This window comes from Vulpes lagopus, chromosome 1, assembly GCF_018345385.1.
Source record: "Vulpes lagopus strain Blue_001 chromosome 1, ASM1834538v1, whole genome shotgun sequence".
Lineage (NCBI taxonomy): Eukaryota > Metazoa > Chordata > Mammalia > Carnivora > Canidae > Vulpes > Vulpes lagopus.
In genome coordinates, this window is record NC_054824.1 from 50485636 (window position 1) to 50508798 (window position 23163).

Sequence of the window (23163 nt, forward strand, 5' to 3'; positions counted from 1 at the left end):
AATCTGTCCTCAAGAGTGGTTTGCTGTCTGGTGAACTCTATCAACATGTCTCCCTCAGTAACCTAGAGCTCTTTTGAAGGCACATGTACATCTTCCCTAGATGTACCTCATTCTCCAGCACCTAGCACAGTGGGTGCTCATATTTAATAAATGTTTATGAAATTTAAATAAATGTAAGTATTTACCATCAAATCTCCATGGCAGTAGTAACTGTTCCATAGGGGACCCAGCTCTGACTCAGTAGTCCACTACTCTTTCTCTTTGTAAATTGCATTCTTAATTTAATCCAGCAAGGACAACTACATCATTTTTATTGGTTAGAAGAATCCTATCTTATTTTCAAATGTTAAAGTCTTTTCTTAGAGATGGAGATTGTTATGTATTTGTAGTTACTCCAAAATTATTATTTTAATACAGTCTTACTGGCCATTGTTGTGATGAGAAATGTTAGCAGTGGTAAGGTTACAAACCTGAGAAAATTGTGTAAATGGGTGATAAAATTCAGGGAAAATAAAAGTTTAATAGTATGTATTTTTAAATAGTTTTGAAAGATAGCTTTTGAGTTATCTCATATAATATACTATTTTGTATATAAATATTCTCTCAGATGTCACATCATAATGACAGTCTTTTGTGATTTTTGAAACTACGAAGTCGACTAACATGTCTGTTGTAAATTCAGAGTTAGTAATTGCTACTTCTTTTAGTAGACAAAAGAAAATCATTGGATAACTCTTGGTAATTTTTTGCAAACAATCTGCAGGTGAGAGATTAAAATAACAATTAGAATTTAAAATATTCAAACATTTAATGGACATAAATCATAATACGTGAAGCTAAAAGTGAAATAGCCTAACGTAAATTCAGTTGAAAGTCAAACTTCTAACATGTTTAAATCCAAAGCTGAGAAATTATTTTAAACTGACTTTTTTATTTCCAAAAAGCAATAGATTAAAAAACAAAAAAGGTCCACAACGTAATTTTAGCTTCAGATCATTAGGGTAATAAAGTTTGTGTACACAGAGATTTTTAGAAAAGAGTAGTTCTCCTCAGATATCCCTGTCATATGAATGAATGTTCTACCAGTTTTGAAGTGGCCCCGCTCCATTGGCTGCTGGGAGTGTGCTTATGCTGGTGAGCACAACTTGCTCTGAGAGTTTTGATACGTTGTCGAAATTGCTGATCTGGGTGGTCAGAGACTTCCGACTCTCCGTACTGGTCCGGCCCCGGGTGAGCCGGTCCTCCTGGCGATGGTGGACTCCAAGGCAACAGCAAGAAAATGCAGCTTTAAATTCCTCTCTAAACTTTCCTGGCAAACCAGGGAGAAAGAAAGGAAAAAGAATTATGTGTAAATATGATTCAACAAATTGTGCATAGGGTACCACCCAGTTGCTCCCTTGAGCCAAACTAGCAATGAGGTGCAGTATTTTGCAAAAAGGGGGAAATGGGAAGAGGAAATGGCATTACGGGAAGCTTGCTAGACTCTTGAAACAATAAGCTATTTCCATAAAGTAATCTGACTGCCTTTCATGTAGGATGTTTGGAGTTTGTTTCACTCTCTTAGAGTCCCATCTTCTATATTTGTGATTGGGGGCTATTATAGATAGCTATAATAAAAATGATCATCAGTAGGATGTTCAGAGATACTTAATAATTTCAAAAATGAGGAAACCTGCGTTGGATAGAGCCTGAATATTTTGAAATTACCCCTACATTAGACTCCGAAGAAACTGTTCTACTGGCATACTCAGTTCAACAAGGTTATCTAGAAAAAAACATCTTAAAATATATAGAAAATTTCTAAAGTTTCATAATCTCTATAAGGCAGTAGAAAAAACAAGTAAAAACTACCAATTTTAGAAGTTATTTCTTATCTTTACATTACTGACATGAAATTGGAGAAGTATGAAAATAAAAGTCATTTTTTTAAGGATAAATGAACGGTTTTGGTGGTCATCATTTCTCTTCTCTGAGCTTCCATTACCAAACTGGGTGATTGAGTAATTACACAAGAAGAGAATGTTCAAGGGACTTGGACAATCACAGACACATATCAAGTTCCCAGGGATTCTCAGCCACCTACCCTGCCTCACTCCACCCCACAATAGCACTTTGACTTGGTTCTGTTGCTTTGACTTCAAACACTTCTCTCTATAGACTTCTGTAGGTTTGATCTGCTTAGTGCAAGGCTCAGAGCTGTAGTCATCTCTAACCCCAGTGGCTTCTCCACTGCTTTCCAAGCCACAAATTCCATATGGCCCCTTGACCCCTCAAAGGAAGCACATGAGCACTGAGTGGAATTTGGTTATCTCAGATCTAATGATGTCTTTATTCTGGAGATGGGTTGGATGTGGCCGGGGAAGGCAAGAAAAGGGGCAATCCAATCCAAAACAAACCCCACATATACACCACCCGAGTCTCTGGAAGGTGAAATAAAGCAGGTATATTAAGGGTACATGTCATGATTGAGAAAAAAAAATTGTTAAAAAAAAATCTCACTGACTGGGTAGTTGGTCCTTTTTTTTTTTTTTTTAAATAACCCATACAATCTACAAGGCCAAAGATGAAGTTGGAAAATACACATACTTTATTAAGTATGCAATAAAACGAATTGCCTTTTCTTCCATATCAAATTATCATATATTTGGAGATAGCAATGAAACAGAAATAGCCGAGCAGTGAGAGAAGACAGTGTCAAGGTGTAGCTAATTAAAACACAACTCTAAAGGTCAGTCAGGCAAAATGTTTGTAAATAAAACAACTAGATAAATGATTTTTTATAATTCTGTAGGTTCCATAAACAGAGAAAGATTAAATCGGTTACAGATGTGTGTCTCTGTGTGTCATTTAGCTTGTGTGTTATTTAGAAGTAATATCATTTTTTGTGGTCAGTGAGAAATCTTGAGATAACCCCACGAGATGTTACTCACAAGAGAAATGTAAATACAGAAAAATACCCCAAAGTGGAATGGTTCCAATTCAGTCTCAAGGAGGCAATCTCAGTGTTGGCAAAGGAAATAATATAGCAAGCCTGTTCTTTTTTTTCAGACAAAATTATTTTACATTTTGGTAAATCATAAGTTTAATATATGACAAGCAAGATTCTGTGTTTTCCAGTTCCTACAATTTTCACTTTCTTCCTATTCAACATTTCTTTTAAATTTTACGGGCGAAAAACTTAGATGATTTTCTCTGATGAGTTAGGTAACATGTGCTCCCTTTCATAAGGGAAAAACCTCAAGATGAATTAGATCGAGGGGAAAAAAATATCTCATTGTAGAGCAATTAAGCTTTTCACATATTCCGAGAGCATTCAAAACCTTTTGGTCATCGATCCGTTGTGCTTAGCTGGGATTGTGGCTTATGTTGAAGGAACATTTGAAAACTCACCACTGAGAAAATTATAAATAATTGGGTTCGCAGCACTATTAGCATATACAAGCCAGTGTGAAAATGTAAACCAGGCATATACGGTCTCTCTGTCTTCCGTGTGGGTAAACATCCCAAATACTCTGTGGGAAAAACAAAACAAAACAAAAAACAATGATGGGAAATCCAGGGTGATTCTGAGAAGTATTTTTTAAATAAGAAAATTCATGAGTGAACACAGCCCTTGATGGAAGCTGCCTAACCTGTGTCTTCCTCGGCAGCAGGCATTGATGTATGGCACTGTACTGGGTTCAGAAAAATTTCAGTGCCTGAACAAAATCTCCATCGCACAATTAGTAAATCAAAGGCCAAATGAAGTCAGAGAATGATCTTTCGCTCCTATAAACAATAAATGCAATAATACTATTTCTGATGGGTAAGAGTACAGAAGTTGAATGCATATCTGTGTCCCTTCTTTCGTTTCTAAATATGACTGAACAATGTTTGTTACTATTCCATTTTGGGTGTCATTTATTTATTTTTTTAAAATATTTTATTTACTTATTCATGAGACACACACACACACACACACACAGAGAGAGAGAGAGAGAGAGAGAGAGAGAGAGGCAGAGACACAAGCAGAGGGAGAAGCAGGCTCCATGCAGGGAGCACGATGCAGGACTCGATCTCGGGTCTCCAGGATCACCCCCCGGGGCTGCAGGCGGCGCTAAACCGCTGAGCCACCCGGGCTGCCCTCGTGTGTCATTTAAAGAGCACTCCCAAACTGCAGTCTTTGAGAACTACTTCCTACCTGCCTTTGTGCATTGATCAAAGTATAATCTTCCCAGCCTTGTTGTAAGTTGCCTTCTGGGACTTCATTACAGCCAGAGAGAAACTAGTTTTCAGTAGGCAAAATTATGGTAACTTCCTAAAATTCCTGGGTTTTAGTATTTTCATTGATTATTTAAACTCTGAAAAATATTTCATTATTTTAAACTTAAATATCATTTTTAAGGGCAGCCCCGGTAGCTCAGCGGTTTAGCGCCACCTTCAGCCGAAGGCCTGATCCTGGAAACCCCAGATCAAGTCCCATATCAGGCTCCCTGCATGGAGCCTGCTTCTCCCTCTGCCTGTGTCTCTGCCTCTCTCTCTCTCTTTCTCTCTCTGTGTCTCTCATTAATAAATAAATAAAATCTTTAAGAAGTATATCATTTTATTTTATTTTTTTTAAGAAGTATATCATTTTAAAGATTTGTTCCATACTCAGAAATATTCCATCTATCAAATTCTATTCACTAGCCAACAGCAGGTCACTTGTAACTACCCAATAAATTTTATAGGCTGAAGATTATGATGCATTTCCTGCCAGAGGCTCCATCACTGATTGTGTAATTCGATTACATGTGATGGTGCCCATGATAGAAATGCATTTCTGGAATAAAGTGATGCTCTGTGGAGTACTGGAGTTTTACAAAAATACGATATGGAGGGAAATAACATGGACAAATGGAATTAATGGTATGTTATGACCCTCTGGCATAATATGTCTTTGAAATCCTAGACAAACTAGAACTGCTTTACAGAGGCTGGTTTTAAGGAGTCAGACAAAAAACTGTTTTAAGGAAAACAGTGTAGGAATGTATTGGTAAGAGGAAACACAAGCATAAGGTACAAGGGCAAGCAAAGGGATAAGCATTTGAAGAAAATGTGTGTGGGAAAGAAAAACAATTTCCAAGGCTATTTAAAGTTTTTCTCAAATTTTGTGGAAAAGAGCAGAATGCTCAAAAAAACGAAAATAATTTAACATAGACTTTCTTCTTAGCTGTTTATTTTCGTTGGAAAGGGAGGTCTTTAAATTAGAAAAATAAGGAAAATATTATGGACAAATAAATATTTGGAACTAACTAAAGAGCAAGTACAAGTGCTGAGATGCAGGGAATCCAAATGAGCAGTGCAGAGAGCAGTGAATCTAACTTTCATTGAATTTAGACAGATTACCATAAAAGTACAAATTTTTTTTTAAATGACTACTGAAAGTCATTCAGTAGTATAGCATGTTTACAAGATTCGTAAAAGTAGAAAACAGCATCTAGCCAAAGATCACAATAGATTTGTATGGGATTTCTGTGGTCCAGAAAAATCAGAAATTAGGAAGAGATGTGGAAGGCAGAGTAGCTTTCAGTTTCTCGTGAGCCAGTATTTATCTCAAGGCTTCACACTGCCGAAAATCTGACGCCTTTAAGGCTATGTCTGTCCTAAATGATACTTCCAAACAAAAGTTCATTTTCCATCAAAAAAGTTATTAAGCAATCAAAAACAAGGGCCAAGAAGAATGAGAGATCTTTGCAGCTGGTTATACCACCTTTACTGTGTGTGACTCCAGCCAAAGCTGCCGGCTCTCCAGAGCCTCCAGCTGTGAGGAATATGATATTGACTCTGAATCAGGGAAAAGGGAGAGGAGCAATCCTAGTTTAAGTTCGAAGCCTATTATAAACAAAATTACTATTACCTTGGGGCCAGTCTGTTTGCAACAGTTATGATAATTCCCAATAAAGTTGGCTGGCTGTGAAGTTCATGTGTGCCGTGGCCCCTGCATTGCTGTTCGCTGGTCGGTTGGTCAATTGTTTTAACTGAACAGTGTATCTGTAGCCTAACAAATAACACACTTTCTCACTGAAACGTTTTGTGCTAATTTTTATTAATAGTCACCCTGAGCCCTTGATTCAGTGCCTTTAGGAAATGGATTTTTTTCCCCCTATTTAAACATTCAAAACACAGTTTGAGCTGTGATTCCATTTTTTTGTATGTGCTTACAAATGCACTTTTAAGTATAATTGGAATGCTAACAAAACATCCCTATCTCTTTTTTATCTTTCTGTCATAATTCCCTATGTATGAGGACAAAGTTTTGGAAAACCTGTTTGTTCTGATCAAAAAAGGACCCCAAGCTGTAAATGAGGTTTGTTTTTTGGTTTTTGGTTTTTTTTTTTTTTTTTTTTGCATTAGAACTTTTTCTGCAACTAAGGCTCAGCAATTAGCTTGAAGAGGTCAGGGGAACATCTGTTTTTTGTCTGCCATTCAACACAGAATTTCCAGGACAAGAGCCTGTGGAGTCTGAGCATTCTAAAAGGCTCTCTGCCTTACCTGTTGGGAACAACAGCACTTTGAGTTATCTGGCCTAACAAACTATCTGGGCAAAGAGCTAGGGTTTTACTCTGGTTTAAGAAGAAGAAAAAGAAGAGGAACAAGAAAAAGGTTTTCATTAAGAACCAAGAAATGACAGTCACTTTATTTTCAAAGAATACATGAACTTTACCTCTTTAGCACGTTGAGGATGCTAATTGGTAAGTAGCAAATTGCAAACACCAAAAGTACAACCATTAGCATCCGGGCTGTTTTCCGTCTGGCTCGGATCTGCTTTATTTCAGCGGCCACAGCGCTAATCCTGGACTTGGTCTGCTGTCCTGGCCCTCGAGGCTGTGAAGCAGGCTGCAGGGGCTTCCATTTTCTCTGAACTACAGATGATGTTCCAGGGATCTAAAAGGAACAGAGACTCTTTATTGCCATCTGACTCAGGGAAGTTCCACTTTGGAAAACTAACTAGAAAATACAGGAAGGAGAGTGTTCCGGATACTTGTGGTCCAGGGAGCCGTGAGGGCCTGTTTCCCTAGAACGTTTGCTGAGCTGAATATGTTCTGGAGTAATACAGTTAAATATCAACTAGGAGTTTGGTTGGAAAAGAAGCTGAACATCCCATTTTTGTCAAGGTCTAAAGAGAGCTACAAATAGCTCTTTATAAACCGAAAACAAAGTTGTACATCCAGATGATGGAATATTATTCGGTGCCAAAAAGAAATGAAATGTGAAGCCAGGAAAAAACATGGGAAACTTAAATGCATATTACTAAGTAAAAGAAGCCAATCTGAAAAGGCTACAGATCTAAAGGCTACAACCATATGATATCTTAGGAAAAGTGAAATCAGAAAGACAATAAATAAGTCAGTGGTGGCCAGCCGGTGGTGGTGAGGGAGTGTTGGGGGGCAAATGGCAGAGCATAGAGGATTCTTGGGGCAGTGGCTAAATGTCATTATACATTATACAATGTATTTGAATACACTATCCAAACCCATGGAATGTACAACTTTAAGAGTGAACCCTTAGGTAAGCTATGGACTTTGGATGACTCTATGTCACTGTAGGTTCATCAGTTGTAATGAATGTATCACTTTGGTGAGGGATATGGATAATGGGGAGACACTGCATGAGTGGAGGTAGGAGGCATTTGGGAAACTTGCTTATCTTTCACTTGATTTTGCTGTGAACTTACAACTGTTCTTAAAAGCAAAACAAAGCAAGCAAACAACAACCAAACACAACTCTTAATTAAAAGGAGAGAGAAGTAAAAACTGGCAAAGACCTGTAAAAGGACAACAATATCATCTTGTTAGGAACAGGCTCAGCTCAAATACCTCAGTTTAAAGAGAGGGGAAAACCCAACAGGTAATTGCAAAATAACCTGAATGGCTTTTTTTTTTCATGCATCAATACTGCCATCTGCTGCCAGATGGACAGATAGGACTTAAATACCTAGTGCTTTTTATTAGATTTTATTTCTCAGGTTTGGCCAAGGCAAACCTTGAATGAGGGAATAAAAAATAAATAAATAAAATACTCTCTGTTGCTTACTATTTCTTGTTATGAAATTGCTTGAAACCAATTTTGTGTTCCAGCCTGGCCTTTAAAACGCATACAAATACAGTGAGAATCCCTTGTGGTCTTACATTAACATTTCAAATAGCTGGAATTTGTAATAACAGTTATACAACTTGTACTTTTCCATTTCTTTTCAAAGTTATTTGATAATAGCAGGGAGTCCTTCCAACTATAATATTTTCTTAATTGCAAGCTCACGAAGATTGATAGGGTTTAGTGAGCAAAACAATAAAATTCAGCACACATAATTTTTTAAGAGGAAAATGTGCCAACAAGAACACCATAGCCCTGTGTTCATTCTAAGACTCCATGGTCCTCTTTGTTTTGTTAAGATTATTCAATTGTTGCTTTTATCTCTGTGCAGCTAGCCTGCACAGATGCCATGCACTCCTGTATTCTCTAAGAATGCACATTGGATGGGCTCTGTTGCTTTATACATCACAAGAACCAGGTGTGTTAGATAATCTTTGCAAACAGAATTTTACTTTGATTTCTACACAAATTAATATGGAGCTTCTTTTGACCATAACTATTCTCTCTCAAAAAGAAACAAAGTTAATGAAAATCTGCCCTTATATAGAAAAACATTTGATAAATTATATCTCTTCTGGATCTATATGTTCTGTCATGTAGACTCATCTTTCCACATAATGGTGATCTTATACATTTTCTTATCTATCTTCCTGGTGGCATGTGTGGGGAGGTACCGAGGATCCTTCTTCCTCTGTGAGTCTCTTTTTAAATAGTCATTTTAAAAATAACTAAGAAGAAGCTGCAATGGATGTTGAAAAGTTCCAGTAAAACTCTAACATGAGTAACCCTATAGATATCTGCTAAATGATCTTGAACTGTTTTCTAAATGAAACTTTGGCAAATCTATCACTGAGTGCTCCCCTGAAGGAAAGAAACAAAATTAAGCATCTGGTAACTTCCTCAACCTTCAGAAACAGAATCCTCATGAAGGGAAACTGCCAGTGGGAGTATGGCTATGGTCCCTGCACTCAGAAGGAAAAACAAAGAAGCAAAATCAGTCACAATGTCCTCTTTTAGATGATGATCTAAATAAAGGATGGAAGATGTTTAATCCTGAACTCATCTTGAGGAGACCTACAAATGTCCCCATTGAGAAGTTGTATATGTCTACAGAAAGTCAGCATGATGATAATAGAAATCACTGATACTAATTGAGCTCCAGGAACACTGTATAGTCTTGAGTAATTACTAATGTGTTCCTAAATGTAAACTATTATAAATCCCACTTAGAGATGATCAAGCGGACAGTGAGAAAGTTTAAACAAAATGTCCATGTCTATGTCTAACAAGTCAGAATTGGCACTCAGGTCTGTCTGATTGCAAAGCTCATCTTTTCCCATTCTCACTAAGGCTTCCATTTATCAACTTCAACACAATGTATTATGGAAGTCAGTAAATTTTTAAATATTTGCTTAGTTACACGAAATAATAGTCATACAAAAGGGCACTGAGAAATCCAGCCTGGAAAGCTGTCCATGTAGGAAGGCCTTTCCCTGTCACCTCAGGAAGAGCTCAACAATCCCACCGTGGAAAGCATCTGCATGCATGTGTGCGCACACACAGTCACACGCATACATACACACACACATTCTCTCTCCCCACTTTTATTCCTTCCACTATTATAAATTTTAAAATAATCTTTGATCATCCTGGAAGAGGTATGAATTCCATTCCAATTATGAATTGGAAATATCAAGGCCCATAAATAATGGATTTGAAACCTGCTCTTTCATAAGAAGTATTTGGACCAGGATTAAGTTATAAGAAAAGGCAAACATGCTGCATTCATTAAAAGAATAGAGAATATTATGAATAATGAATAAATTTCCAAACTTAAGTGAGATGGATAAATATCTTGAAAAACAAAGATTACAGAAAATGACACTAAAGATGACCAAATTTGATGCTATCATACCAAACTTTGCTACATAAAACCTCCAGGCCCAGACAGATCCAGTGATGAATTCAATCAAACAGTACAAAATAAATAATATCCTTCTTATTCAGAGTCTTTCTGAAATTCAAAGAAATAATACTCTCCAACTAATTTTATAGTATTATAGTTACCCCAATAATCAAGGACATGATAACAAAAGAAAGCAATTGACTATCTCTCATGAATGGAGATAAAAAATTGATTAAAATAATCATCAAATCATATTTAGCAACATACAGAAAGATTAATAAAATTCACTCAACAAATCAGATTTATTCTAGCAATTCAGTGTTCATTTAACATTCGAAAATTAATGCAATTTATCATATTAACAGAATAAGAAAAATATGACTATCTAAATATAAAGGAAAATCATCTGAAAAATTCAACACGTTTTCATGATAAAAATTCCAGTAAACTTGTAAACTAATGATAGCAGGAAACTTTATCAACTTGGTAAAAGTCAGATATAAATAGCCTTTAGCTATCATCCTACCTAATGGGGAAAGATGAACACTTTAAGACTGAGAAAAAAGCAATGATATTTCTCACTGCTTCTACTCAACAATACACTGGAGATCCTAGCCAGGAAAAGAAGACAAGAAAAATAGATAAAAGGCATATAGATTGATTTTATTAAGGATATACTATTGTTTACAAAGTAAATCCTAAGGAATTTCCAAAAGTTCACTAGAACTAATATGTAAATTGAGCCATAAGCAGAACCCCAGATCAATAAACAATCAGTTGTATTTTTGTGATATAATGGTGTTTTATATATACATATGTGTGTGTATATATATATATATATATATAATCAATCATTCAGATGACCAAAATATATTTCCCAGATAGATCCGATCTCCATCTACAATTCTTAAAAATGCTTCAGAGCTGTAAAGGTGTAACGGGTCTCTTGTTATTAATAAAGGTAACCTAAGGTCCCAAGCTAGTTGCCAGAAGGACCAACTATTAAAGAATGGTAACTTTTAGTCCGACCCTCTGACCCCTGAGGAGGAGAGAGAAGCTGGAGTTGTATCAGCCAATGGCCAATGACTTAGTCAATCATGACTACATAATGAAATCTCTATAAAGATCCAAAAGGACAATGGATTATAGAAAGCCTCCAGGTTGGTGAACATATGGAGATGTATGGTGAATGGCAAACCTGGAGAGGACATGGAAGCTCCTTGCCCTGTGTATCTCTTTATCTGGCTGTTGATTCATATCCTTTAGCATATCCTTTAATAAGCTCATATCATCTGATTTTGAGATTTACATTAAAATCATATACATAATGTATATGTATGTATATGGGATTGTGTGTATCTCAGAAAAAAAAAAAGAGAACCAGTCTGAGAAATAAAATTTGGGAAATCACCCCATTAAAAAAATGCCTAGAAAATACATCACCTAAAAAATGCTGTACCGTTATGAAGGAACCTAGTAAAGAGTCACTTAACAGTCAGGGAAGGGTGTAGAAATATTCAAAACAAAGAGAAGCAGAAAGACAGATAGGAGAGCTATGGGAAGGTAGTATATAATCAGTGAAACCATGAACAGCATTGTTCAATGCTGGTGAATGATCAAGCAAGAAATCCTTAGGGAAATGGGTCAGTTGGTTAAGCATCTGCTTTTGGCTGAGGTCATGATCCTGGAATCCTGAAATCAAGCTCCACATAGGGCTCCCTGCTCAGCAGGGAGTCTTCTCTTCTGCCCCTCCCCCTCTCCACTTCTCTCTCTCTCTCTCTCTCTCTCAAATAAATAAATAAATTTATATGCCATAAATTCACCTTGTATGGGGTAATTAAGTAGGCTTTAGTGTATTCACAGAACTGTGCATTTATCACACCATCACCTGGAAATGAAAATCCAAATCTATTATCAGTTACTTCCCATCACCCCATTCTACTACCCCTTGCAACTATAAATCTTTCTGGCTCTATAAATGTGCTTATTCTCTCCATTTCATGTGAACAGAATCATAAAATATGTAGTCTTTCGTGTCTAGTTTTCATTTAACAATAATCTTAAGATGCATTCATGTTGTAGTATGTATCAATATTTCATTACTTTTGACCACTAAATATTATTTAATTGTATGTATATAGCACCTCCATTCTTTCATTAATGGACATTTGGTTTATTTCCACTTTTTGGCTACTATGTATAATGCTGCTGTGAACAGTAATGTATGAATTTTTATGTGGACACATTTTCAATTCTCTTGGGTATATACCTAAGTATTAAACTGTTAGGTCACACAGTAATCCTTTAAGATTTTGAGGAATGGCCAAACTATTTTCCAAAGTAGCTGCATCATCTTCTACTTTTATATTTTTCCATTTTCCAGCCATATAATGAGAGTACTAATTTCTCCACATTCTCACCAATACTTATCTTTTAAAAAAATATTTTAGGCGTCCTATTCAGTATAAAAAAGTATCTCACTGTAGTTTTGATTTTCATTTTCCTAACAATTAATATTGCTGAGCATCTCTTCCTGTGCTTACTGGCCATTTGTATATCTTCTTTGGAGAAATGTTTATTCAAATTTTTACTTACTTTCAATGGGTGATTTCTTTTTATTATTGAACAATAAGAGTCCTTTATACATTATACAAGTCTTTTATCATATGTGTGATTTGCAAATATTTACTCTCATTCTATGAGTTGCTTTTTCACTTTCCTCATGGTATACTTTGAAGTACAAATGTTTTTATTTCAATAGTATCCAATTTACCTGTTTAAAAATTTTTTTTTTTGCTTGTGGTGATGATGTCATTTAAACCATTAGCCTAAACCAACGTCATAATGATGTTTGACTACCGACATACAATGAATGTGTTTTCTTCTAAGAGTTTCGTAGCACAGATGGTCCCTGATTTATAATGGTTTGACCTTTGATTTTTCAACTTTATGATGGTACAAAAGTAATATATATTCAGTATAAATTGCACTTTGAATTTTTATCTCTTCCTAGATAGTAACTGTAGTGTGATATTCTCTCATGATTCTGGGCAGTGCCAGTGAGTTACAGCTCCCTATCAGCCATGCACTCATGAAGGTAAACAACTGATACATTTACAAACATTATTGTTTACTTTTAGTAAGTATTTAATAGATTAAATGAGATACTCAACACTTTATTATAAAGTAGGCTTTGTGTTAGATGATTTTGCCCAAATGTAGGCTAATATATATGTGTTCTGAGCATATGTAAAGTAGGTTAGTCTAAGCTATGATGTTCTATACAGGTTAGGTACTTTAAATGCATTTTGACTTAGGTTATTTTCAACTTATGATGGGTTTATTTGTATGTAACCCCACTGTAAGTTGAAGGAGATCTGTATTAATCCTTACATTTACGTCTATAATCTATTCTGAGTTAAAGTTTATGTATGGTGTAAGGTGACATCCAGTTCCACTCTTTTGAGTTTATAGAATTGTCCCAGCATCATTTGCTGACAAGACTATGACTTTCCCCATTGAATTGTGATGACAGTCATGTCAAAAATCAATTAACCATAAATATAAGGGTTTATTTATAGACTTTGATTCTATTTCATTGATCTATATGACTGTTTGCAAATACTACACTATCTTGATTATTCTAGCTTTATTTTTTTTTTAATTTATTTTTTTTATTTTACGATAGTCACAGAGAGAGAGAGAGAGAGAGAGAGAGGCAGAGACATAGGCAGAGGGAGAAGCAGGCTCCATGCACCGGGAGCCTGACGTGGGATTCGATCCTCGGTCTCCAGGATCGCGCCCTGGGCCAAAGGCAGGCGCCAAACCGCTGCGCCACCCAGGGATCCCTATTCTAGCTTTATAATAACATCTGACATTGAGAAGTGAGTTTTCCAACTTTGTTCATCTTTTTGAAGATTATTTTGTCCATTCCTGATTTCGTGCATTTCCATAATGATTTTAGTAGTTCGCCAATTTGTGCAAAAACAAACAAGACAGCTGGGTGATGGATAGTGATTGTGATGAATCCATTGATCAATTTGAGGAATTTTTCTATTTTAACAATATTAAGTCTTAACAAAATTATGTCATTTCATTTACATAGTCCTTTAATTTTTAAATGATACTGTGTAGTTGTATATGTTATATACTTCTCTTAGACTTATTAAGTGTTTTACTCTTTTTGGTGCTATTTTAAATGAAATTGTTAATTCCATTTTTGGATTGTTCTTTGCTAGTTTATAGAAATGAAATTAATTTTTGTTTACTGAACTATTTTTCTCAAAACTTACTAAACTTGTTTTCAATTTTTTGCACGTGGATTCTTTTGTTTTTTTAAAGATTTTATTTATTTATTCATGAGAGACACAGAAAGAGGCAGAGACACAGGCAGAGGGAGCAGCAGGCTCATTGCAGGGAGTGTGATGTGGGACTTGATCCCGGACCCTGGGATCATGCCCTGAGTGGAAGACAGATGCTCAACCACTGAGCCACCCAGGCGTCCCTTGCATATGGTTTCTTTAGGATCTACTATATACAAGTTCATGTAATCTACCAACAGAGATAGTTTACTTCTTTTCAAGCCTGATGCCTCTTGTTATTGTTCTTAATATTGTTTCTTGAATAATTGACTGGGATAGAATCTATTTTTATTCAATATTAAATAGAACTGATAAGATCAAACATCCCTATCTTGTTCCTGATCCTTGCAGGGGAATATTAACTCTGTCACTATTTTTTTTTTAAAGATTTATTTATTTATTTATTTATTTATTTATTTATTTGAGAGAGAGAGACGGAGATCATGACAGAGATAGTGAGAGAGAGCGTGAATGGAAAGGAGAGGGAGAAGCAGGCTCTCTGCTGAGGAGGGAGTCCAATGCAAGGCTGGATTCCAGGACCCTGGAATCATGACTTGAGCTGAGGGCAGATGCTTAACCGACTAAGCCACCCAGGTGTCCCAGTCTTTCACTATTAAATATGATGTTAGCCAAAGGGTCTTCCAGACCTGTTTATCAAATTGAAGAAGTCTCTGTTATTCCTTATTGGTTAAGTGCTTTAATTTTGAAAGGGTATTGTATTTTGGCAAATGCTTTTGCTGCACGACCATATCATGTGAGTTTTGTCTATTATCTGTTAATGTTCTATTATGCTGATTGATTTTCATATGTTAAACCCTCATTGCACTGCTGAGCTAAATCATACTTGATCATCATATATAACATTTTTTTTTTACATAATAGGTTTGGTTTGCTAGTATTTTGTTGAGTATTTTTATTTTTATTTTATATTTAACCTATTTGTGTCTTTGAATATGAGATATGTCTTTTGTAGATAGCATAAAGTTGGATTATTTTGTTTGTTTGTTTGATCTATTCTGCCAATCTGGAGTGTTTTATCCATTTACATTCAATTATTTAATTTAATTATTTAATTAATTAAATATTTGGAAAGGAATGATTTACATCTCTCATTTTGCTTTGTGGATATACATATACATATATATAATGTTTATTTTGTTCCTCTATTCCTCTATTGCTGCTTTATTTTGTGTTAAATAGATATTTTCTAGTATACCATCTTTTTTTTTTCCCTTCACTATAGGTTTTTGAGTTATTTTCTTGGTGGTTGCCTTGAGAGTCGTAATTAACAACTTAAACAATATTTGGATTAATGGCAATTTAATTCCAATAGTGTATAAAAATTTTGCTCCAATCTTGCCTCAGTTCCAACTCCTGCTTTTGAATTACATATTTACATTATAAGCTGAATCTCTATAGTTTTATAATTATTGTTTTCTGCTGTTGTCTCTTAAGGCAAATAGGAGAATAAAGAATTACAAACAAAAATACATTTATACTCTCCTTGTTTACCTAAGTAGTTACTTTTATTAGTGCTCTTTATCTCTCTCTGTGGACTTGAGTTATCACCTTTTGATTCTGCCTTTGCAATTACAGTTTGCTATTTCCTCCCACTAGACTGACTTGTCATCACCTAACATTAATTATTTTAAGTTTTCTTGGAAGAATGTTGAAGAATAAAGAGCAGTAGAAAAGACAGAAAAATTGAAACAGGAAAAGTTTTTCAAAGTTATAATCCTTGGTAAATTGAAATTAAGTTCAGACTCAAATATCAATTATGGTTCATCGCCAGTTCCTCCCACAGTACAAGACACATAGTACTTAATAAATACTTTTGGAATGAGTTAGTATGAGTTCGCATGATGATTGAAATTTAAATGTTGAATTATCTGAGGCCTAAACCTGAAAAGAACATTGATAGAGTCACATAAACTAATATTAAGTGGGTCTTAAAAAGATTTTTTAGAAAAGAGCCTGTAGAATTTCTAGATTGACTGAGTTCCCTGAATCACATTCTCAAAAAGGAAATTAAGACATTGATTATAGCAAAGCACTGGTTAATTCTTTTAACAAAGCTGAAAGCTTTTGAGAAAGTCAGACAAGGTCACACACTTTGCTCACTAATAATCTTACAAATTCCAAAGTATGTAACAGATTCCATGCATCTGTAATTTTAAGCAAATAGGATAGGCCCTCCATTTGATGGCTTACTTGATGTAGCCTATGGCACACAAAATGCCTTGGAACTCTGTTTATAGACATTAACAGTTGGAAATTGAGAGTTGCTCAAGTAGCATTCTACATAATCACCCATTTGGGGTTAATTTACTTTATTGTGGCTGCTAAAATGAGCTTAGCTGAACTTGTCATTTTCCATTCCAATCTGTTTTGTAAATGTTTTTAGTTTCACACCCTAAGCATTTTACTGCAAATCTTCTGGATCATATGGTTGGTGCTAGAACATTTCATCAAATGAATGTGGATTTCTAAACCTGTAATACAATTTTGAAGTTACTTTAGAGTTTGAGAAATTAAGAACTATAAGCTTAAATAAGGGAGAAATAAAGTAGCTGGAGTTTAGTAATTATCTATTCAATATTTTTTGGAATACTTTCTTAGTGCAAGATACCTTGTTAAGTGTTGGGAATTCAATGATGAACAAGACAGATTTAGGTACCCACAGAAGTTTAAAGTTATGTCAATCTGTAAATAAGTGAATAAACAAATAAAAATATCTATTATATGTAATGCACACTTACTAGTAAAAGTATGGAAGTAGGGGATGCCTTTAACACTGAACATTTCTGGCCCAAATCTCAATCTCAGTCTAAAATATCTTCATTCCTACATGCTCATTAAATGCTTTTACTCTTTCAAGAAATTTTTCAAATTCCAATTTTTCTATGAATTGTTCTCTGAGTAGTTAAGCAATGGATTCCTCAATGTTTTCTTCTATTGAAATGTTCCCAGAATTTCTCTTATTCTTCTACTCATTTTATTTTCTTATAAAGTACTTATTGAGCAACTGATATGCTCTAAGCATACACAAATTGGAGGGATACAAGATAAAGGTTAGAGTAGACAGGCAAATACAAAAGATCATTGTAATGTTATTTTAAAAATCCTAGGAAAATGGGGTGCTTGGGTGTCTCGGTTGGTTAAGCATTTGACTCTTGACTTCAGCTCAAGTCTTGATCTCAGGATCCTGAGATTGAGCCTGACATCAAACTCCATTCTCAGCATGGAGTCTGTTTGAGATTCTTTCTGTCTCCCTCTGCTCCTTCCCCCTTCTGCACTCTCTCTCTCTCTCTCTCTCTCTCAGTAAATAAATAAAATCTTTTTTTAAGAAAAAAAGTACTATGGAAGAGATCTACTTAAGAAAGTAGTCACAGGGTGATGGACACTGAGGGGGGCACTTGGCGGGATGAGCACTGGGTGTTATGCTATATGTTGGCAAATTGAACTCCGATAAATAATTTAAAAAAAAAAGAAAGTAGTCACATACATTGATTCAACATATACTTGTTATTTTTAATATATAAGCAGAATTAACTGAAAGGATGAATAATATGTTAGGGTATTTTAATTGATAAGCACTTTCTGTGCTCTAGACATTGAATTAATTCATCAAATAAGTGTAATAATTCTTTGAGGTAGATGTTACACAACCCCACTTTATTTTTTATTTTTTTTTTTACAACCCCACTTTAAAATAATGAAAGAGAGGCAGAGAAATTTTAAAAATTGACAAAATTTATGCATCTATTAAATTGCAGAGTCAGGATTTAAACTCATACAGTCTGGACCTTAAGTCTGTGTTTTTGACTTCTCTGTACTATATCATTTCTGATTATTCACTCCTCAGCTTGTAAGAAGATTCCTATTGCCCTTTGACTTGTAATGTCTTTCTGTGAGAAAAGGATCCTTTCCTTCTCCATGGTCAAGCTTAACCAAAATTTACGTGTTTTCCCTAAAGTATTAAGAGACTTAACATATGCCAGTTCAAAGCAAATATCAAAGAGACATCACAAATTTCTTCCCACTTCCTTGCCCTTTCCCTCAGTCACAGAATGGCATGTCCCAAGAATTGCTGTTCCTTTAGACTGAGTTCTGAAATAAGATGATAAACATCCACAGCCTGTCCTCACTACTGACATGGAACATGAGTGAGATACACTGTTGTTGTAAGCCACCCACACTGGGGTTGTTTTTTACAGCAGAATAACCTAGCAAAAACTGACTAGTATAGCAATACTTAGCAAGAGGTGGGTGCAATGGTAACAGACACCCTAAAATTTGTGATATCATGGCCAAGTAGAGAGTGTTGAGATAATTATACTAGGATTGAAAAACATAACTCATGTTCTACAATGGTACACATTTGTTACTTTAGTTGAAAAGACTGGGGTCAGAATGCTAGTAAGTATTGGTACTGGCTACAACTTTAAATAAAAGAAACTGTTTCTTTGCAAAAATAGGGGAAAAGAAAAAAATTGGAATTATAAGATATACAGTGTTGAAAAATGAAACTGTGGCCTATATTCAACCAGTAAAAGATATCTTGAAAGATGCTTTGACTAACAAAGGTTGAAGGAGACCCAAATTAAGACTCATTCTCAAGGACCAAATACAAAGTTTGTGAAATACTTTTAATGAATTAAGTTAGCCCAATAAATTCTTTCAACTAGGTAAAATATATCAGAGCAAACAGACTAAGGGCACGACTTTCCACGAGCCTGATAAGCTCTAAAATACTGAGAGAAGTACATCTCCAAAAAATGTGGAATTTTATTTTTTTTAAGATTTTATTTATTTATTCATGAGAGACATAGGGAGGGGGAGGGAGGGTGGAGACATAGGCAGAGGGAGAAGCAGGCTCCCTGTGGGAAACCAGATGCAGGACTCGATCCCAAGACCCCGGGATCACATACTGAGGCAAAGGCAGACACTCAATTGCTGAGCCACCCAGGCATCCCAAAATGCGGAATTTTAAAATAAAATGTATAAATACAAGAGGATGAGCTGTATACTTTGCCTAAACTTTTATAAACCATTACACGGTATTTGTTGGTGATTTACTTGGAATCATCAATGTTCAGCTTAAATGTTTCCTGCTTTGAATTAGGTACCCTTCCAGCAGGTCTTCCTCTGATCCCCTGGCTTATACTTATTAAGATGATTTTCACTCTGCATCTGACTCTTCCCTTCCTCTAGTCTATGAATTCATCAATGAATTTGACAGGAGCTTTTAGCTTTTTATCAGATATACATGGAAAAAATATGATAAATAGTTGATGATTGAATAATAGAAAATGAATACACTCACTGACATAGAAAAAATATCTAACAAACTACAATACTCCCACATCAGCATTATAAACAGTTTCTAAAAGTCTAAATTCTACTGTGCTACAAAAAAAATAATAAGATCTTTGATGTCAGAAACGTAACACATAAAATAAAAATGTATCACATAAATCTCATTGAAAAGACAACATTCTTTACATACAGTCCAGGAAACATTAAAGAAATTTTTGTTAGTTTTCATACAAAGTAAAATTTATATCAGTCCTAGCAAAAAAAGTCGATTAATCACAGAGCTTTAAAATTTAAAGTCATTAAGGCAGTTCAAAAAATACATTCCCTAAATACCACCCTAAAAAAATGTCTAGAACAAGAGATATTTCCATGGCTAGTGCCTTATTTTAGAAGAATACACACTCCTTTGGTTACCATATTATATTGGTTCAATCTACTCTTAAATTTTATTATTTTTAAAAATATTTCATTATTTTACAAAAGAGAAAGAGTACATATTCAGGGAGGAACAGAAGGAGAGAATTTTCAAGCAGATTTCCTGCTGAGCGCAGAGCAGATGAGATTCAGGACCCTGAGGTCACGACCTGAGCCAAAATCAAAAGCCTGCCACCCACCCAACTGAGCTACCTAAGCACTCCTCTTGAATTTTATTTCTGAGTACATCCTAAAGAAAACACAAGGAAATTATTTGAAATTACATACCTGGCGACACCAGAGTTTACGAAATATTTGCAGATAAGCCAATACCATAAGACACAGTGGTGCCATGTATGTCACCAGAAAGAAACAGATGTGATACATCTTGGGGTAAATTTCACCTGGAATGAAAGCCAAAATAATAATATCTTGTTTTATAAATCACAGAATTTTTTAAAGGTATATCTGTCAATGCTTTGCCTTAAAAGTACACATTAACTTCTATATGATTTGACTGGCATATTATACACACACACACACACACACACACAGGACACACACAAATATTGTAATATAGTATTAACTACTTACACTTAGTATACACACACTAAATGTGAAATCTTAATTTAACTTAATGTACTCAGAGGAATAACAATTAGCCATTTCTTAATCTGTGTTAACATAGGCTATCCACAGTCAAGCCTTCATTTATCAAAAAGAACTTTTTATGTCTGATTACCTCTGGCTAATTAATAAAAATTAATTTGGATTGTGCCGTACTTGAATTTGCAATAAGAAACAAGACAATCAAACCTAATTGCTAATCCTTTTGGGAAAAGAATGTAAACTGAGGTGATTCCTCCTCATTAGAATTAGAAGTTTCCTGAGAAATGAGAAGCTATTCCCAGTTGTACCTCCATATACAAACGTGGAATAACTTTGGAAAATTAAACACAGTGAATATTTAATGATTCTTTTTGTGGATTACTAGAACAATATAAAATTCCTCTTTCAGTAATGTTGTGTGTGTGTGTGTATATATATATATATATATATATATATATATATGCATGTACTTTTAATAAAAGTGATATTTTATGGTTTTTTAAAGTTAATTTTTAAACAAATATGGATTTTTTTATATTCATCTCATTTATTTAGTCATAAGCACTCTAGGATTTTAGAAATTTCTTATCATTTAGTCTATGCACACAGGTGATACCTACCACAGATTAGGCCTTTGTTAAAGAGTCAATTATTCAAATAATAAATAATATTGCAGTTTAACACAAATTTTTTGGCTTTTCTAAATGTATTTATTACTGACTTTTAATTATTTTTACTAGTCTTTTTAAATATTTTATTTTTAAGTAATCTTTATATCCACTGTGAGACTCGAATTCACCCTGAGAAGAAGACTGACATGCTCCACTGACTGAGCCAGCGAGTTCCCCTACTAACTTTTTAAATGCTTTCAAGGATATTTTTCCTATACTCAAATTTGAATATATCACAGTAATCCAGCCACTTTTACTTACATGCAAAAGAGGAAACAGAATATATCCTACATGGATTCCATGGATATTAAATGCAACAATTAGATATAATTCTAATTGAATGCTAACAAAACAAAGTTTTTTCCCCTCTTTTTTTCCACTTCTAAAAATTAAGCAACTTAAATCAACTTTGATAGTGGCAAAGAGGTTATTTCCATACTATTTTTGAGGGATAACACTATCACCTCCATGCATTTTATTTTTTCATTGCTTCAGAAAGGGCATATAAAAGCATGAAGACTCAGTTATGTGATCAAATGTGGTAAGGACGATTTATAGTCAGGATTAGCCAATAATAACTATGAATATGACCTCAATAATTGATAACATTTATCAAACATTCATTTAATAGTCGCAAATGTTTTTTACATATATGTATGAGTTGAATATCCTCCACAATCTTGAGTCCATAGCCTTGTCTTCTAGAGTTTGTTGAGTTTGATATTCTCCTAATTCTTCCTTCTAAAACCCTGTCTTCTTTCTCAGGCAGATATTTTTCTTCACTGTTATCCCCAGAGAGAACAGCAGGGTGCCTGTGCTTGGCTCAGTGGTCTAAGAGTCCAACTTGGAGCATCAGTTTAGCTCTTTTGTGGCCCACGTGGGCCACATCTAACTCATCAGTTTCTAACTTCTTTCAAGCTTATCCTATAAAGTAGGCCAGTTACAGAAAAAGTGATAGAATCCATGCAGCCTGGAGGAATGACAGCCTTTCTCTTTGAAATGCTACAGCTTGAGCAGCATTTGGTAAGCCAATTTCTGAGGAGCTAGAGGAGGACATTCAGCACTTCCCAGGCACCTGAGTGGCTCGAACTTTTGTTTTAAAGGTTTCACCTGATCTTCCCACATAAAAATCCACCTTTGAAACTGACACACCTGTGAAGTAAATTGAGTAAGATTTACTTCAGAGTAAATGGCTATCTGATATCCCTACCTCAGAGTAAATTGAGTGAGTTGAGGGTAGATTTGAGAGTTAGTATTCTTCTTTTTTAATTACAGCTATGGATACCATCACTGTGACAACAGTTTGGGTTTTTAACAGCTGGGAGAGAAAGATTATTCTCCAGTCATTATATTTATAAATAGTTGGTAAAATATGTAATTGGCTGGTTAATGCATATTATGATAATGAACACCCACACAGAGAAAAGTTGATCAAATGAAATTGCACATGCAGGCTGGGATTGAATGTTTTAATAAAGAGATTATTTTAGATAATTGGGGAAACATGATAGTTTTAACATTCTTCATTTCATGCTTACAATTTACAATCTAAGCTAAATGAAAACCCAGAAATGCCATTGGAATTTTATGTTTTATGTGTTGAAACTATCTTTGCAGTCTCTCTCTGCACTTGATGAACAATGTCTTCAATATATTTAAGACATTTATAGAAACCTAAAGTTTAGTGACAGGAAATTTGTTCCACTTAGCAATCGTACTATAAAACTGCATCTTAAAGATTGGCAATCAGGGGATCCCTAGGTGGCTC

At 34.9% G+C, this 23163-nt stretch overlaps 1 protein-coding gene across 1 annotated transcript in view; it reads right to left on the reverse strand.

The window, feature by feature from the left end:
* Positions 1 to 975: 975 nt before the first annotated feature.
* HCRTR2 (hypocretin receptor 2) overlaps positions 976 to 23163 on the reverse strand; it is a 105892-nt gene continuing 83704 nt past the window's right edge. The window contains exons 4-7 of the mRNA XM_041721809.1: positions 20404 to 20519; positions 6686 to 6906; positions 3391 to 3512; positions 976 to 1309 (exon numbers count right to left, since the gene is read on the reverse strand). Of these exons, the coding sequence (XP_041577743.1) occupies positions 1080 to 1309; positions 3391 to 3512; positions 6686 to 6906; positions 20404 to 20519 (689 nt within the window). The 3' untranslated portion in view covers positions 976 to 1079. The remainder of the gene's footprint in view (positions 1310 to 3390; positions 3513 to 6685; positions 6907 to 20403; positions 20520 to 23163) is intronic.